Here is a 13,929-nt window from a genome sequence, read left to right on the forward strand (position 1 = left end):
GTTGAACTGGTTTTGGACATCCCCAAGGTCAACCCTGTGGACCCCTATGGACCCTGAAGTAGAAAACAAGAGATATGGTAAGAACTTACCTTTTATCTCTGTTTCTACGAAGTCCATAGGGTCCACAGGGCGCCCGCCCTGACGCACCTGGCTTCATATGGGCTGTGTGGCTGGTCACCAGTTTTCCGTCTCCCATTTCTGAGTATGGTTTCTTGTGTGTTCCAGTCTTCCTTCTGTTTAGTCTCTTCCTCCGGCCTTGGCTGCTTACCAACTGAGGTGCCTGTGGCTCGGGGGCGAGGTATAGAGGAGGACGGACCCAAGTGCATCCTGGGAGCAGCAAAGCTTTAACTGCGTGGTGCCCGTGGATCCAGATCCAGCTATACCCCAAGGTCAACCCTGTGGACCCTATGGACTTCGTAGAAACAGAGATAACAAAGGTAAGTTCTTACCATATCTCTTGTTTTTTAGAATGTAAGCTCTCACGAGCAGGGCCATCTACCCTCTTGTGCTTCTCCTTACTATAGTGTCATTTACTTCTTACTCACCACTAGGGCACCTAACACTTGGTTGCTTATGCTCTGTTGCTTATCTGGGTGATATGGTCGCTAATGTAGCAATATATATTATCCATGTCCTGTATTGTATTCTGTAAGTCACTTGTCTACAATTTGTTTATGTACTTTGTAAGGCGCTGCGGAACACTTGTGGCACCATATAAATAAATGATAATAATAATATAATATTGCCCGAAACACTTCAGAATTCATTCTGCTGCTTTTGTCAGCAGTCACATCATCAATAAATACAAGGGAACCAGTTCCATTGGCAGCCATATATGCCCACGCCATGACACTACTACCTCATCAGTGAAGCATGGTGGTGGTAATGTTTTGGATCATGAGCAGTTCCTTTCCTTCTCCATACTCTTCTCTTCCCATCACTCTGGTACAAGTTGATCTTTGTCTCATCTGTCCATAGGATGTTGTTCCAGAAATGTCCATGAAATAGCTTTTGAGTTGATAGTCCCATTACTTTTGGCCCCTTAAAAAGTGGGAGGCACATATAGAAACCGTTGTAATTCATACACCGTTCACCTGATTTGGATGTAATTACCCTCAGATTAAATCTGAAAGTCTGCAGTTAAAGCACATCTTGTTTGTTTCATTTCAAAGCCATTGTGGTGGTGATTAGAGGCCAAAATATGAAAATTCTGTCAATGTCCCAATATTTATGCACCTGACTGTAAAAAGTGCTGCAGAGCCGACTGAAAGCTCCCCGCAGCCAGTGCACTGTAATGACTGGCAGCCGATCCGATGTCACTGCTGCCAGGCCCTGGGGAGTATGGAGAGCTCCCAGTGTGTGCCTCTGCCCCAGCCTCCAGTGTGTGCCTCTGCCCCAGCCTCCAGTGTGTGCCTCTGCCCCAGCGCCCATCTGCCCACCCTCCCCATATATGCCTCTGCCCACCCAGCCTTTGTGAGCATCTGCCCGCTTCCCCCTATCTGTGTGCCTCCGATTGGGGAGCCCTACTTGTGTAATTTATACTGGTCCCACATATTCTGATGTAAGCCTGCCTGCACCCACAGTGCTGCATCCTTTGTAGTCTGGCAGCGCTGGACGTTTCCTTGTGATTCAGATGCAGCCCGATCCTGGCATGTCCCAGAGACGGTGATGCGGTGACATGATGTCCTGTACCTGTTTTCCGCCTCCAGATACAGTGATGCAGTGACACAGCAGGGCAGGCTGCAGTGCAATGAAGTTGAATCATTGTGTTTATATTTATTCCTGTGGGGGCCAATGTGTGTTTTTTTTATCCTATCGGGGGCCAATGTGTGTGCTTTTCTTCATGTTGGGCAAATGTGTTGTTTTTTTCCTACTGGGTCCAATTTTGTGTTTATTTTCCTACTGGGGCCAATGTCATCTGCTACACGCTTCATGGGATTTAGATGGGACCCAAAAAATGTCAGGTAGGACCCCGATTTTTCAAAGTGAGGGGTCCCTGGGACCCACATTTTTCTTGGCTCACCGCTATCAATGGAAGTATAAGTAACCAATTTATTCACTGGGAATCTGGATGGTGTTCCTATACAAACATTATAAGGAACTCACCAAGAGACTATGTGGGGAATTCAATATGAAACGTAAACTTCGCTGTCGAAGTTTATGTTTTATATCGGAGCTTTTACCTGGGATAAAGTATCGGAACGCGCTCCCGCTTATCCCCGTATTCAATATGAAACTAACGAAAACGGGAGCCTGCGAAGTGGGATTTACGTAAAGTTACGAAATTTTCCTTAAAAAAATTGTAGGACCCCCCTAAAGTTGCAAAAACATGGGGGATCACTATGGGTACCTCCCGTTTTAGCCTGTAAATGAAAGTCGGGGATTTAAATAGCCCCAGCAGGTGTTTTTTTCCCGACATTGAAGAAGTGTTGCAGAAGAGCACTTGGGTTATTTTTTTCGTTTTTTTAAGTGGTCCCATCAAATTTGGGGTACATGAAAATGGGTACTAGCATATTTTTATGTCCCTAAAGTAAGTTTTAAAAAATTCTGCAACTATGCACCTGCCTCTAATAGCCTATTCTAGAATACACCTGCCGCATACATGCAGAATAGCCCTGAACCTATTTCCCTATTTTTAAACACTTTTTTTCCCATTTTTTTTTTTTCACCCCAATTTTTAAATAAATTTTTTGGGGTGTCCCTATTTTTTTTTTTTTTTTTTTTACACAGTTATTTTTAAAATGTCATTCCCAGGGGTGCAGGCTATTTTTTTTTAAGCCTGCACCCCTAAACCCCAATTCTGCACTTTTTTTCGCCACCTATTCAGTGGTGAAAAGTTATCTCCGTTTTTTTTTCAAAGACTTTTCGAACCTGCGAAAAGTCTTTGAAATTGAATACAGTGTAAAACCAAAACCTGCGATATTAACTCAAAAACTGAGTTTTCGCTCCATATTGAATTCCCCTATATATAGTTTTTGTATGGTCAAATCTAAAGTCTGTAAAATAGACTGGACTGTGATTAGGTACGGTCACCACAAGGAAAGGACTCGAGATTTCATGGTACCTGTAGAATTAAGTACGGAGTTCATAGAGCAAAATAATCTACAACTAATAAATTGGGAAAAAGTTACTACTAATCTGTGATCACCAAATGATTACATGAAAGTTAAAAAGGCCTTTTTTTCAACATTTTATTGGTATCTAAACAAGCATGCTTTTTTATTTGGGCTGCCTGTTATAAATTTCAAGAAATACCGGAACTAATAACTTACAAAAAGTGAATTATAATCTGCATGTTATTTTATTATTGTGTGTTGGAAGTGATTGCCTATACTTTTTTCTTCATGTAACAAAAGCTAATTGATGTATTAAGTGAAGAGAGGTGTTTTTTATTATATGAATTTTTGTATTCTATGTATTGACAGTATTTAACTGCAAGATACTATATAAATACAAACTAATTATCAGTTTGTGGAAGTATATTATGAACTATTGGCTTTTTTAATAGTGTTTATAATTATAATAAATTGAATATTTATTTTGACTAAGTGAATGGCGCTTTCTTTTATGAAGATCTCATAAAATGTGTTTGTGCTTGTATACATCTCCCAAGGGCCAGGTTATACAACGCTATAGCCTACCAGCCACTGCGGTCTGTGTTGTTAATTTTAGTGCCCACTGCAGTTATATTGTATATTCTGCATTTGTATGTGACTTGTGCTAGTGCTGCTGTCTGTTTTCTTTTTTCCTATTAGTGTCAGCTTATACCTTTCCCTTTATTCCGCTATAACCCTGGCATACTAAGGTATAGGGGGTTCATTGTACCTCACAGCTCCCTATATTTGTGATTGCTATCACATACTATATATCTCTGTTGCGCACTACACTGTGCCATATTATACATACATCTGGGTTGCTCACTGCATTGTGTCAGATTGTGTGTTACAGTATTCTTGCAGCTATGTCTGGCAGAGACAAGAATAACAAGCAGCCTGCTTCACCCACTCTGGTGTCTTCTAAGTCCTACTCAGCAGGCTTAGCTTCAGAGGACTTCATTCAGGATGGTCTTTGTGCATCTTGTTATACTGCCCCGGGCCCATCAGCCCTGGTGTATTCTCCTCAGAACTCACCCTGGGCTACTTTTTCACAGGTGCTAGCAAAAATTGCAGACCACCTAGCGGTCCCTGTGGTGGCTCCCCCTATGGGATGGCCACAGCAGGTACTCCCTGCAAATTCTTTGCCTCCCCCATGGGTAGACGTGCTTTCTACCTCAGTGCAGAGTCTGGCGGATACCTCTGCAGCCTTTCAACAAATTATGCAAAAGGAGAGACCCTTATCTAGTAAACCTACTAATCGTGCTGTGTTATCTTCCCAGTCCACCCAGCTATCCGATCCTAAATTATCATCTGGGGAGGCAGAAGACGCAGACCTCTCTGTCTGTCTGACTCCCTCTCGGGAGATGAGGAACCCCCCTCTAAATTGAATATACCTGCACTTGTGAGAGCGGTAAAATCTATTCCTCAAAGAGACAGAACCCGCTCCTGTCAGTATTTAGGTGACAAAATTTAGTTTTTACCAGAGTTTCCTCACTCTGATCAGCTATCTGATCATATGAGTGAGGCATGGACTATGCCCAGTAAAAGATTTCAGCTGCCTAAATGTTTAAGTTCCTTTTACCCTCTTCCTGCTACTGGTTGCACTAAATGGGAAGTTCCCCCAGCAGTGGATTACCACGTGACACGCCTGGTCAAGAGTGCTACCTTACCTATCCATACTGCAACCTCCTTGAGGTAGACTACGGATAGAAGGATGGACATTTGTCTAAAATCTATATACTCTCTTACAGGAGCTATTACTTGTCCTGCTAGGGCTATGGCCTAGGTGGCAAAGCCATTGAGAGTTGGGCAGAGGCCCTGGAAGAGACAATTTCCTTCTGATGCTTCGAGGGAACAGCTGTCCTACATATCTCACATTAGAGATGCAGCCTCCTATTTGCGTGAAGCACCTCTGGATACGGCTCTCCTAGCTTCCAAGACATCTGCTCTTTCTGTAATAACCCGCTGTATTGTTTGGCTCCGCTAATGGAAGGCAGATTCGGACTCTAAAAAGGCATTGAAGTCTTTGCCTTATTCTGGGGATATCCTGTTTGGCCCAGAATTAGACAAAATTGTGGCTACCTTGGCAGCTTCCAAGACGGCGTTACTGCCCTCTGCATATAATGCAAAGCCTCGGATGTCATCCTTTCAGTCCTTTCATCCTCAAGGAAAAGCTAAAGGTCAGTCCTTTCCAAGGCATCAACTAAGGCCTCCAAGCCTAGGACCAAACAGACCTGGGCGACTAAACATCCACCTACAAAATCTGAGGACAAGCCTGCAGCCTGACTGGGTGGGCCTCTCCCTGGGAGGGCGACTTCTTCAATTCGCCCAGTTCTGGCGGCAGACCACATCAGATGCCTGAGTAAGAGAAGTGGCCTCCCACTGATATGACCCAAGCAAGGCTCTGCTGCTCCAGAAGGCCATTCAGTCCTTACTGCTCTCAGGAGTAATATTTCCGGTCCCCTCCTCACAGCGAGGGAAAGGCTAATATACTACCCAACGGGTCTCATCGGCCTAACCTCAAGTCTTTGAACAAGTTTATCAGGGTGCCCAGGTTTCGTATGAAAGCCATCTGCTCTATTATCCTGGCTATGGAGCCTGAGGCCTTTATGGTGTCTCTGGACATTCAGGACGCTTACCTACATGTACCTATAGCGCCTTCTCATCAACAATCTCTCCGGTTTGCTATACTACAGCAACATTACCAATTTCAGGCTCTGCCTTTTAATGGCTCCTCGGGTCTTTACCAAGATCATGGCAGTTATGGCGGCCTATCTTCATCGTCAAGGGATCAGACTGCTCCCATACTTAGACGATCTTTTGCTGTTGGCCAGCTCCCCAGAAATTCTTCACCGCCATCTACAGGTGGCTGATCAACTGGAAAAAGTATTCCTTTACGCCTTAACAAAGAGTAGTACATCTGGAAGCCCTCCTGGACTGTAAGGGTCAGGGAATCTTTCTAACAGCAAACAAAATCTCGGTATTAGAGCACCAGGTGCGCAGACTACTATACAGTCACCGAGTGTCAATTCACTCTGCATTGCAGACCCTGGGATCCATGGTGTCCACCTTCGACATGGTGGAGTTTGCTCAGTTTCTCTCCAGGCCCCTACAACACCCGATCTTCTACAGGTGGAATGGGCTGCCCCATCTGCTCAGATCCCAGACAATGAGCCTTTCCCCGGAGTTTTGCCTGTCCCTAGCTTGGTGGCTACAGACGTCCCACTTAGACAAGGGACGCCCCTTTTGGATCTCGGACTGGGCACTCCTCACCATGGATGCAAGCCTCCGCAGGTGGGACGCAGTGACTGCCCAGCACTCCTTCCAAGGCTGCTGGACTCCAGCCGAGGCAATCGTCCCAATCAACGTCCTGGAACGCCGAGTCATCTACAGAGCTCTCACTCTGGCTCAGGATATTCTTCAGGGCAGGCCAGTACAAGTACAGTCCGACAACACCACGGCAGTGGCCTACCTCAATCACCAACAAGGAGGCACTCAAAGTTTGACAGCAATGGCAGAAGTGTCCCGCATTCTCTCATGGGCCGAACACCATCTCTGCAGTATTCATCACAGGAATTCTCAATTGGGAAGCGGATTTTCTCAGCTGTCACGACGTGCATGCAGGAGAGTGGTCTCTACATCCAGAAGTCTTTCAACTCCTGGTGGAAAAATGGGGTCTACCAGATGTGGTCCTCGTGGCCTCAAGACACTACAAACTTCAGGTGTATGGAGCCAGGACAAGGGATCCCACCACGGCCTTCATGGATGCATTATCTGTGGGGTGGACCTTCCATTTGGCGTACCTCTTCCCTCCAATAATACACGCCTGTCTTTAGTGGCTTGGCTCTTGTGACATCCCTCCTAAGGGCTAAGGGATTTTCTAGCTCTGTGGTCCAGACCATGCTCAAAGCACGTCAACCGGCCTTGGCCAGAATTTATCACTGGATTGGCATACATATTTTCAGTGGTGTGCTCCTAGAAACTATGACCCTCAAGTTTTTAAGGTTTCTAGAATACTTGCCTTTCTTCAGGCTGGACTGGATCTTGGACTCCACCTAGCATCTCTGAAAGTGCACATCTCTGCTCTCTCCATATGGTTCCAGTGCAGAATTGTTCCTCTACTGGATGTTCACACCTTCCTGCAAGGTGTTCTACATATACAACCCCTGTGGCTCTGTGGGATTTGTCAGTGGTTCTCCACGCACTTCTTCATTCGAACCCCTAAAACCGGTAGATGTCAAATGGCTCACTGCAAAGACTCTGTTTCTTTTGGCTATAGCATCTGCCCATAGGGTATCTGATTTAGGAGTGCTTCATGTCGCTCCCCCTTTTTGATCTTTCATCAGGACAGAGCTGTTCTTAGAACGTGGCCTGGCTTCCTTCCCAAGGTGGTTTCTTGTTTCCACCTTAATGAGGAAATTGTGGTTCCGGCCTTTCTATCACCAGACCTCTCATCAGCTGAGGCTTCTTTGGATGTGATCCGTGCTCTGAAGATCTACGTGGACCTTACTAGTTCCATCAGGAAATCGGACTCTCTCTTCATCTTATATGGATTCCATAAGTTGGGATGGCCAGCTAACAAACAGACTCTGGCCATATGGATTTGCATGACTATCTCACAGGCTTACGTGCAGACTGGCCTTCCTGTGCCAGCTACAGTATCTGCTCACTCTACTAGCTCTGTGGGTCTCTTGTGGGTGGCCCGGCGTGGCGTCTCTGCTGAACAACAACGAAAGGTGGCTACTTGGTCTTCTGTCCACACCTTTTTTTAAGTTCTATGTCTTTTGATATATTTGCCTCTCAGGATGCTTCCTTTGGGCATCGGGTTCTCCCCTCAGCTCAGGAGCTTCCCCGTCCTTGAACAACTGCTTTGGGACATCCCCATTTTCTCCCTGTGGATGTCACACTTACGTTCTCCTGGATCCTTAGATGGAGGGCTGGGAGCCTGGGCCCTGGGGGCAGGAGATGGGGGGGGGGCTTGTATATATGTCTTCCTCATCCACTAGCACCGGATGTTGACGAGACCTGACCAAAGGCGCAGAGTCTAACTTACCGGGAGGTTGTTCGCCAGTGACCCCTCCAATTGGGATTTGGGCTTCGCTGCACCCAGCAAGCAGGTTGGATCCCTTTGGTAAGGTATCAGGTACTAGTGGGAAAGAAACAAAAACACAGGAAGTCACAGGAGAGGTGCTGGGAGATATTCAGGGAAAGTCACAGGTAGTGAGCAAGTGCACTCGGGATCCAGCCGCAGATATCAGTATAGGTGCAATGGGGATTCAGACGCAGATATAGGTGCACTGGGGATCCAGACAGATATCAGTTATACGTGCACTGGGGATCCAGGCGTAGATAGATGTGAGAAGTGCATTGGGGACCTAGACGTGGGTTTGTAAGTGCACTAGGGATCCAGACGCAGATAGAGCGTTAGTCCAAAGCGCTGGTCTCTAGTACAAAGTGGTGTATATAGTAGCCACAAGCAGGGAGAGACTGGAACAAAAGAAAAAATAAACTTGAGAGGAGGTGAAACACACTCTGGACGTGGGTAACACTGGAAGACACACTGGAGCATACTGCGACTAAACTCAGCATGGACCAACGTGGAGCCTGGAATGAAACCACAGCGAACCAACACTGAAGTAGTGAAGTTGTTCACTCAAATTCCTGTTACACAGAGCCCGACTAAATACCCTAAGGTAGCAGTCCATTGGAGGACCACGTCAGCTGGCTGCTAATGATGCTACCACAGGATCAAGGTAGTCAGGTGATACGGACTGTCATAATGCATCCAAAATGGAACCGCAGGAGCCAAGTCACGGCGCAACCCAAGAAAGTCCTAGCGGACCCTAGGAATAATCCAAAGCGCGTTACTCGCCATTGCACCTGATGTCTAACCGCCTGGGAGATCAGGGGAAGCCGGTGTTGTGGTGACTAACTGTCAATCCCAGGCCGCAACCTGACTATGGACACTGAAGAAGAAAAAGAGTTATGGTAAAACTTACCCTTCTTAACTCTCTTTCTTCAAAGTCCATAGGGTCCACAGGGCACCTGGCCTCTATGGGTTTCTTCTCTTGGTCACTTGTTTCCTTCTCTGTGTGAGAATGTGATTCTTCATTGTACCAGTCTTCCTTCTCTCCTATCCTGCTCCTGCCTTGGTCTTTTAATAAAAGACTGTGGGCTGTGGGCGGGGTATATGGGGAAGGACCGGAGCATCCTGGGATTGAAAAGCTTTGCTGTTGGTGTACGGTCCTCCTCAAGTCCCACCTACATCCCATTGTCTCCCCTATGGACCCTATGGACTTCGAAGAAAGAGTTAACAAGGGTAAGTTTTACATTGGGGGACACTGAACGCACTCCCTTACACTCCTGGCTTAACTTGGGGGTTTTGTTTTGGGTTGTGGAGCTCCAGGTTCGTTACCCACATTGTGTGTCTGTTTTCTGTGCCTGGTTTTGTTCTCCATCAGGGGGTGGGGTACAGAGGATGAGGAGCATGATCTATCCCAAAAGTTTACTTTTTAGTGCCCAGACTCATCCAGCACCAGCAAATACCCCATGGTATCTCCAGTTTCCCCCATGGCCTCAGAGAAAGATTTATCAGGTAAGAACCAAAATCATGTTTTATTCAGCGTGCTAACAAAATAAATGTATGTGCCCCCCTTGCAGTGCAACATGGCTTGTCCAGGTGCAAAGTTACTTTTTGCTTTATTAACTCAGAATCAGGCCCTATATGATGTGTAGAGCAGCTGTATGTGTCTAATACACTGGTATTATGCAATTTGTTCTCTGAATGGATTAGGGTGAAGATCTGACTAATATTAAGGTAAATGCTATAGACGGAGAAGAAGAGATGCCTGTGGTAGATTATCAGCAGTGTAAGGAGGAGGAAATCCCTACAGATATCAGCACAGGTGAGTAATAATCACTTATTACAGAGAGAGTCACATATTCTTCTTGATCTGTCACTACAGCAGCCTCTTGTTCTACACCCTGCTCTGTCAGTACAGCAATCTCTTATCCTACACCCTCCTCTGTCAGTACAGACTAATGAGGGAAATGTTTCTGCCTAGTAGGGAAGTCAGGAGCTATCATACCCCTATTATACTCCTGCTCTCCCCCTCACATCATGTCACTGTGTGTTACCAGCCCAGAGATCTGACCAGTCTCCTCCCCACACTTTCTGGTGTATCTCATACATCAGGAGCCATCAGCCCCTATTATACTCCTGCTCTCCCCCTCACATCATGTCACTGTGTGTTACCAGCCCAGAGATCTGACCAGTCTCCTCCCCACACTTTCTGGTGTATCTCACACATCAGGAGCCATCAGCCCCTATTATACTCCTGCTCTCCCCCTCACATCATGTCACTGTGTGTTACCAGCCCAGAGATCTGACCAGTCTCCTCCCCACACTCAATGGTGTACTGTATGTCATACATTGGTACAAAGGACGTCACTATAATGATTAAATCACTGGTCAGTGTGATGAGACCATGTGACAGTACCCATGACCCTCCTTGTGCACTGACACACGTTGCAATACCCATTATCTTCCTTGATCAATATTATGTGACTGATTTTCAGTATACTGTATACTACACGTCACAACACACACATCACACGACTGCACCTTGTCAAACACAGAGCTTTAGCCACTAGCCTGTCATTGCTCAATGGCTCTCTCCAGTCTCTGTACTCGGATGCTCTGTACTGTTGTGCTTTATCAGCTGACCTGTCTCTGTATGCTGCTCTGCCCTTCTGCTGTCTTCCTCTTTCTGCTGTTGCTCGTCTGTGCTCTGCGCCATTCCTCTACCGTGTCCTGCTGCCTCCACCACCCTGTGCCATCATCATTCTGTGTTGCTGTGTCCTATTGATCTCCTTCCCTTTCAGCACTTATCTACATTGACTCATTACCTAATTTAGTAGCATGACTCTGGTGGGGGTTCTCTGCCTGAGAGTGACCAGAGAACCATATAGAGCAGGGATCGGGAACATCAGGCCCGGGGGCATATAAGGCATGCAGAATTGTTTGGTCTGGCCCTCAGCTTTTTTCAGCTGGCCTCATCTGGCTAGCAGGGTGCCTAGAATGGTACCCTGCAGCCAGAATCTATGCAGTAGTGCCACCTGGAGCATCCTTAGGACGCATGGTCACACTGCTGCCCTTATTGCTCCCCGGTGCATCCTCAGGATGCTCTGGGCATTGCTCTAATAACTGTCAATTGTGGCCCTGCCCCCATGTGATGTCACGCTGAGGGGGTGTGGCCTGCACCAGGCCCGAGAATAATGTTATATATATCAAAATGGCCATTGGCAGAAAAAAGGTTCCTCACCCCTGATATAGAGGCTTCTTTTGTTACATATCTATCCTCCTGGAGAACCTTTTGTAGTGTGGACACAGTTATTGCTAATCTAGCCCACAAATTTCCCATATTTATGTGTGAGTACAGTCTAAATGGTTATTGTGGTTCAGCAACGTCACTGGCTAATGAGGCTTCCTGCTCTGTGATGATGGTGATGGAATGTTACCCAGCTAAGTTTGTATTTGGGGGGGAAAATATCCATTGTTGATGTGCCATCTTCATGTCCTTGTGGCCGGGGTCTATGAAATGTGCTGAAAATATGGTTGTGGCTTTTTAAGCCAATATTTTATCTGTTCAACAAGGAAGTCTTAATTGTTATATGTACATTTGGAATGCAAAGTGCAAATTAAGAAACTAAACCGCTTCATTCAGAGTAGTAATACAGTGGAGTAGTGGTTAGCATTACTATCTCACCACACTGAAGTCGTGAGTTAATTTCCCGGCCAAGATGTTTGTGTGTGGAGTTTGTATGTCTTTCCCCCAACCCTCCAAAATTTATACTTCATAATTCACAAATTAACCCTGCGTGTGTGTTTGTTCATATGGTCGGAAATATGGATTGTAAGCTCCACCGGGGCACATCCTGGTTTGAATGACTAATTAATTATTCTCTGTAATGTACTTTGTAAAGAACTGTAAATAGATTTTATTTCCAGCAGATGGATGCACAAGCAGGAATGACTTGGAGGAACATCTCACCTTGTCTGCAGATCTTAAAATAGAAGATAACATCACACAAGATTTTCCAGGAATCAACTCTGTTACTCTAAATATACATTCAGTACTTAGCAGTGCAGATATATCATCTGATTCATATGATCATCAAGAATGTTCTCCTGACACCACAACTTTTGTTACACGTAGAGCAGCTCATACACCTGATAAACTATTTCCCTGTCCTGAGTGTGGAAAATGTTTTACATATAAATGGAATCTTATTGCACATGAAAGAATTCACACAGGTGAGAAGCCATTTCCATGCTCTGAGTGTGGGAAATGTTTTACATATAAAGCGAGTCTTATTACACATGAGAGAACACACACAGGTGAGAAACCATTTCCATGTTCAGAATGTGGGAGATGTTTTACATTTAAATCAAATCTTGTTGTACATGAGAGAACTCACACAGGTGAGAAACCATTTCCATGCTCTGAGTGTGGGAAATGTTTTACATACAAATTACAGCTTGCTATACATCAGAGAAGTCACACAGGTGAGAGGCCACTTCCATGCTCTGAGTGTGGGAAATATTTTGCATTAAAAAAAGATCTTGTTAAACATCAGAGAACTCACACAGGTGAAAAACCATTTCCATGTCCTATGTGTGGGAAATGTTTTGCAGACAAATCAGCTCTTGTTAAACATCAGAGAACTCACACAGGTGTGAAACCGTTTCCATGTTCTGAGTGTGGGAAATGTTTTGCACAGAAATCAGCTCTTGTTACACATCAGAGAAATCACACAGGTGTGAAACCATTTCCATGTTCTGAGTGTGGGAAATGTTTTACACAGAAATCTGCTCTTGTTACACATGAGAGACGTCACACAGGTGAGAAGCCATTTCCATGTTCTGAGTGTGGAAAATGTTTTAAACAGAAATCAGCTCTTGTTACACATCAGAGAAATCACACAGGTGAGAAACCATTTCCATGTTCTGAGTGTGGGAGATGTTTTACACAGAAATCTGCTCTTGTTACACATGAGAGACGTCACACAGGTGAGAAGCCATTTCCATGTTCTGAGTGTGGAAAATGTTTTAAGCAGAAATCAGCTCTTGTTACACATCAGAGAAATCACACAGGTGAGAAACCATTTTCATGTTCTGAGTGTGGGAAATGTTTTTCACAGAAATCAGAACTTGTTACACATAAGATTTCACACAAGAGAAAAGCATTTCTATGAGCTGATACTGGAGCGTTGACACAACAGTTCTGTAACACAGTATTTAAACATTGTAAGTTAACATTTCATTAGAATGTGTGTCATTAATATATCATTCTGGTGAAGATTATTGTATTTTATATCCGCACCACTCTCTATAGTAATAACATACCAGATTGTTGTTATATAGAGTCTACATTTTATGCCTTTCAGCCATACACATAATATATAAAATGCATTATCATTTTTAAAAATAGATTTGTTGCTGTTTTGGATTGGAAATAAAAACCATTTGCTTTCTTTTCACTGTCTTGCAATTTAATGAAAATATTTTTTCGCCTTTTTAGGAGAAATAAGCAAACTAATTGTATTTATTTAAAAAAAAAAAAAAAGTTTGGACACTGCATAAATGATACAAAATAGAGAGACTGTTATTATCGGCACTTGTCAACATCACTGTAAATCTGTGTATCTAGCAAATGAAAGAATGATCATGTTCATATTTAGATCAAAACATTTAAGCTTCCAGCCCAGCGTCCAGAGTTCCTCTCTATCTGCAGGTTCCCACTCTATAAACTATGCTTCATACCCATTAAGT

The 13,929-nt window shown here is 44.7% G+C and overlaps 1 protein-coding gene across 1 annotated transcript in view; it reads left to right on the forward strand.

Annotated features, from left to right (window-relative positions):
* The window catches only part of LOC148508124 (uncharacterized), a 100,233-nt gene extending 86,619 nt beyond the window's left edge, over positions 1–13,614 (forward strand). Inside the window, exons 11-12 of the mRNA XM_088445076.1 lie at positions 9,889–10,000; positions 12,106–13,614. Coding sequence (XP_088301202.1) covers positions 9,889–10,000; positions 12,106–13,352 — 1,359 coding nt within the window. The 3' untranslated portion in view covers positions 13,353–13,614. The remainder of the gene's footprint in view (positions 1–9,888; positions 10,001–12,105) is intronic.
* Positions 13,615–13,929: the final 315 nt, after the last annotated feature.

The sequence above is a fragment of the Taudactylus pleione genome, unplaced genomic scaffold (genome assembly GCF_031769625.1).
Source record: "Taudactylus pleione unplaced genomic scaffold, aTauple2 ptg000377l, whole genome shotgun sequence".
NCBI lineage: Eukaryota > Metazoa > Chordata > Amphibia > Anura > Myobatrachidae > Taudactylus > Taudactylus pleione.